Source organism: Capsicum annuum, unplaced genomic scaffold, assembly GCF_002878395.1.
Source record: "Capsicum annuum cultivar UCD-10X-F1 unplaced genomic scaffold, UCD10Xv1.1 ctg64630, whole genome shotgun sequence".
NCBI lineage: Eukaryota > Viridiplantae > Streptophyta > Magnoliopsida > Solanales > Solanaceae > Capsicum > Capsicum annuum.
Window position 1 is genome coordinate 1 of NW_025873791.1, and position 4,503 is coordinate 4,503.

Sequence of the window (4,503 nt, forward strand, 5' to 3'; positions counted from 1 at the left end):
TTCAAACTGACCATTCTTCTATATTTTAACCGGAGATGAAATTTCGTTCTTGGATAGACCTGTGCTTTGCAGAAACCTGCAAGCCATCAAAGAAGACAAAACAAACAAAATTTTCTGACCCAGTTTACACTAGGAAAATTTTGTGTGTTGTTAGAACAACTATAATCTAGTTTAAAATAAATAAACGAATGAATAGAAATTTAGGCTAGGAGTGCGATAAAGTAAAAACCCTATTCTTAGTATTATGACCAAAGGGAGTTATGCCTAATGAATGCATGAAAAAGAATTAGGATTTTCGCTCCTAAAAATGTGACTAGGGATTGTCATGCCATATGAAGACATAAAGAAGAAAAATAGGAAGGTTTAATTCCCAAAATGTCAACTAGGGGATGGTGCCCTATGAAAGACGAATAAGATGTCAACTAGGGGATGGTGCCCTATGAAGATGAAATAAGATGTCGACTAGGGGATAGTGCCCTATGAAGACGAGTAAGATGTCAACTAGGGGATGGCGCCCTATGAAGACGAAATAAGATTAGGATTTTTTTATTTATTTATTTTTATTTATTTTTATTTTTATTTATTTTTTTTTTAAGAGGAAAAAAAAATGCCCCAGTCTTGAATATGAGGGGTATTATTTATATTGGTACGGGCTTAGAATTATAGGAGTATAGCAAAGAGCGAAAATTCAGGAAAACTTAACTTTGCTATACTTTTTCCTCACTAAACTTCACAAGATTGCTTCGCCCCTGTTCAAGCAAAGAGAGAAAAAAAAATTGTGAGTTTTTTTTTTAAATTGGTGGTTGGTTTGTGGCCTTGAATTCTTTAGAGGTTTTTCTTATCTCTGCCCCAACTTGATACAGTTGTTTCAACTAATTGGTTGACGAGCTTGATTCTTTGTCTTTCAAATTCTGTTGCATCTCTGTCTGTTTTGGTACGATTCTGTTCTTCATTTTCAAATGCTTCACTCGTAACACTTATCTTAACTGGCTCTCTGTCATTGTCAAAGTGGTGAACGCCCAACAATCTCTGCTCAATTTCACTGGGAGCCATGGTCAATTTTGCGTGTTTTTCTTTACTTTGCATTTGGTGTGAGACTTAACCGTAAGAACAGAGCGTGTAAAAATGAAATAAGGAAAATCAAAAGAAGGAATAAAAGAATTATGTTTGAATAAGAAGTATTTCTACCAGTAAAGTTTATTTGGGGGTGTATATTGACTTTAATAACGCATGACATACAATTTGGAGTAGACATTTGACCCTTCGAAACTGTCTAATCTCGAATTAGGCTGCACCTTTCAATCAAATCAAATCGTCCTTCTTGATCTTTGTCCTGTCATGATAAACTTTGTCTGACTAAAGTCATTCCTTCTAGGATATTCTCAATTGCCCTCTCTGATTTCAGTTGTCTCGTTCATCATTGTCTTATGGCGCCCCTGAGGGTTTTTACCAATAAGTTTAGTTTTTTTTTTTTTTTTTTTTTACACAACACACAAAGCTTGACATTCTCAAAAATTGATCGGAAGGTCTTTGATGGACAAAGGAAAAAGGATTTTTAGGATAGGTTACAACTTGAGAGCCGTATAGAAGTGACAATAGGATATATATCTCATTTTTTTTTTATTTTTTATTTTTTTTTCGGACCGAACCCCAAGATAGGGCTGCCTACGTATCCATTTAGGAATCAGGTTGAACGTAGTTCAATGCTAACGCATTTTTTTTTTATTTTTTTTCGGCTCCAAAGAGGGTAAGTAAGGAGAGGTAAATAAGGCTCGAAGGGCTGACGAGGGATTAATGACATTTAGTAGAATGATGGCCTTTCGTCATCTCAACTTGAGAATGTTAAGCACAAGTGTGTCAAATATAATATCTTTTGACTGAATCGGCATTGATAGCTTTTTCTGTCATTTTTCCATCCAGGTCCGTAAGTTGCAAAGTCCCATTTGATAATACTTGTCTGACTATGTATGGACCTTGCCAGTTTGGAGCAAACTTTCCTTTAGCCTCTTCTTGGTGGGGAAGGATACATTTTACCACAAGTTGGCCGGCCTCGAATTTTCTAGGACGTACCTTCTTATTGTAAGCTCGCGCCATCCTTTTCTGGTATAATTGACCGAAGCAAACTGCCGTCAACCTCTTTTCATCTATTAATGATAATTGTTCTAGTCTAGACTTGACCCATTCAGTGTCGTCAATTTTGGCTTCACTAATGATTCGAAATGAGGGAATTTCGACTTCTGCGGGTATTACAGCTTCGGTCCCATAGACTAGTAAATAAGGAGTTGCGCCAGTCGATGTACGAATAGTTGTACGATATCCTAAAAGAGCAAACGGTAATTTCTCATGCCACTGTCGTCGAGATCCTTGGACCATTTTCCTAAGAATCTTTTTAATATTCTTGTTTGCTGCTTCAACGGCTCCATTTGCTTTAGGACGGTAAGGGGTAGAATGATGATGCACGATCTTGAATTGCTCACAAACTTCCTTCATTAGATGACTATTGAGATTGGTTGCGTTGTCTGTGACAATGGACTTTGGTATACCAAAACGACATATGATGTTCGAATGAACAAAATCCACTACTATTTTCTTCGTGACTGATTCGAAAGTAGCATTTTCTACCCATTTGGTGAAATAGTCAATAGCGACCAGTATGAATCGATGCCCATTAGAAGCTTTTGGTTCTATTGGACCGATTACATCCATGCCCCAAGCAACGAATGGCTAAGGAGCAGACATAGGATGCAGCTCTAAAGGTGGCGAGTGAATCAAATCACCATGAATTTGACATTGATGACACTTGCGAACAAAGCGAAAGCAATCTCGCTCCATAGTTAACCAATAATATCCTGCCCGCATGATTTTCTTTGCTAAAACATAGCCATTCATATACGAACCGCACACCCCCGAATGTACCTCATTCATGATTCTTTCAGCTTCCTGAATATTAACACATCTCAACAAGTTCAAGTCTGGGGTTCGTTTGTACAGGATCTCCCCACTTAAGAAGAAACCATTAGCAAGTCTCCTAATGGTTCTTTTTTGATCTGCTTTGGCGTGTATTGGATATTCTTTTGACTTTAGGAAGCGTTTGATATCATAGTACCAAGGTTCATTATCTGGTTCTGCTTCAATTATATTGCAATAACCATGTTGATCTCGTATCTGTATCTCTAATGGGTCGAAATGCGTATTTCCTGGGTACGGGAGCATGGAAGCTAGGGTAGCCAGGGCATCAGCCAGCTCATTATGGGATCTGGGAATATGTCTAAACTCGACAGACTCAAACCTTTTGCTAAGGTCCTCTACGAACTGTTTGTATGGAATGAGCTTGATATCTCTCGTTTCCCATTCGCCTTGAATTTGTCGAATGAGTAATTCGAAATCTCCCAACACCATTAGCTTGTGCACGTCCAGATTTATTGCCATATTTAACCCCATGATGCAAGCTTCATATTCTGCTGTGTTATTAGTACAAAAGAAACGGAGTCGTGCTGTGGCGGGATGATGATGCCCGGTTGGTGAGACAAGAACCGCTCCAATTCCTACTCCTTTGACATTGACTGCCCCATCAAAATATATTTTCATGCATACATATCATCTTGAACTTCTTCCTCAATTGAATTTATCTCTTCATCAGGAAAGTAAGTTCGCAAAGGCTCATAATCATTGTCAACTGGGTTCTCTGCCAAATGATCGGCCAATGCTTGCGCTTTCATAGCGGTACGAGTAACGTACACAATGTCAAATTCTGTAAGTAAAATCTGCCACTTCGCCAATCTGCCTGTGGACATAGGTTTTTGAAAAATATACTTTAAAGGATCCATTCGAGATATGAGGTAGGTTGTGTAGGACGAAAGATAGTGCTTCAACTTCTGAGCAATCCAAGTTAGGGCGCAACATGTCTTTTCTAAAAGAGTATATTTCCCCTCGTAACTCGTGAACTTTTTGCTCAAATAATAGATTGCTTGTTCCTTTTTGCCTGTGATATCATGCTGTCCTAAAACACAGCCAAAAGAATTGTCCATCACTGACAGATATAGAAATAAAGGCCTACCAGGTTCCGGTGGGACCAACACAGGAGGATTTGCCAAATATTCTTTAATCTTGTCGAATGATTCTTGACATTCGTCAGTCCATTGGATAGCAGCATCCTTTTTTAGCAACTTAAATATCGGTTCACATGTAGTGCTGAGCTGAGCGATGAATCTGCTTATATAATTCAGCCTTCCAAGAAAACTCATGACCTCAGTTTTATTCTTCGGAGGCGGCAATTCTCGAATAGATTTTACCTTGGCGGGGTCCAATTCAATGCCTCTGCGGCTAATTATGAAACCCAATAGTTTCCCGGATGGAACGCCAAATGCACACTTGGCTGGATTGAGCTTAAGATTATACTTTCGCAATCTTTCGAAGAATTTCCTTAAGTTATATACATGATCGACTTGTGTCTTGGACTTGATAATGACATCATCAACATATACTTCTACTTCCTTATGCATC

At 38.4% G+C, this 4,503-nt stretch overlaps 1 protein-coding gene across 1 annotated transcript; it reads right to left on the reverse strand.

The window, feature by feature from the left end:
- Nucleotides 1–2,724: 2,724 nt before the first annotated feature.
- Nucleotides 2,725–3,575, reverse strand: LOC124893756. Its single transcript, XM_047404616.1, has one exon. It carries the CDS (start codon nucleotides 3,439–3,441, stop codon nucleotides 2,725–2,727), a length of 717 nt encoding a protein of 238 aa, XP_047260572.1. The 5' UTR covers nucleotides 3,442–3,575.
- Nucleotides 3,576–4,503: the final 928 nt, after the last annotated feature.

Bases quoted from the DNA above. Each gene is read 5' to 3' on its own strand.
- LOC124893756 (XM_047404616.1), bottom strand. From the start codon at position 3,441: ATGGGGTTAAATATGGCAATAAATCTGGACGTGCACAAGCTAATGGTG.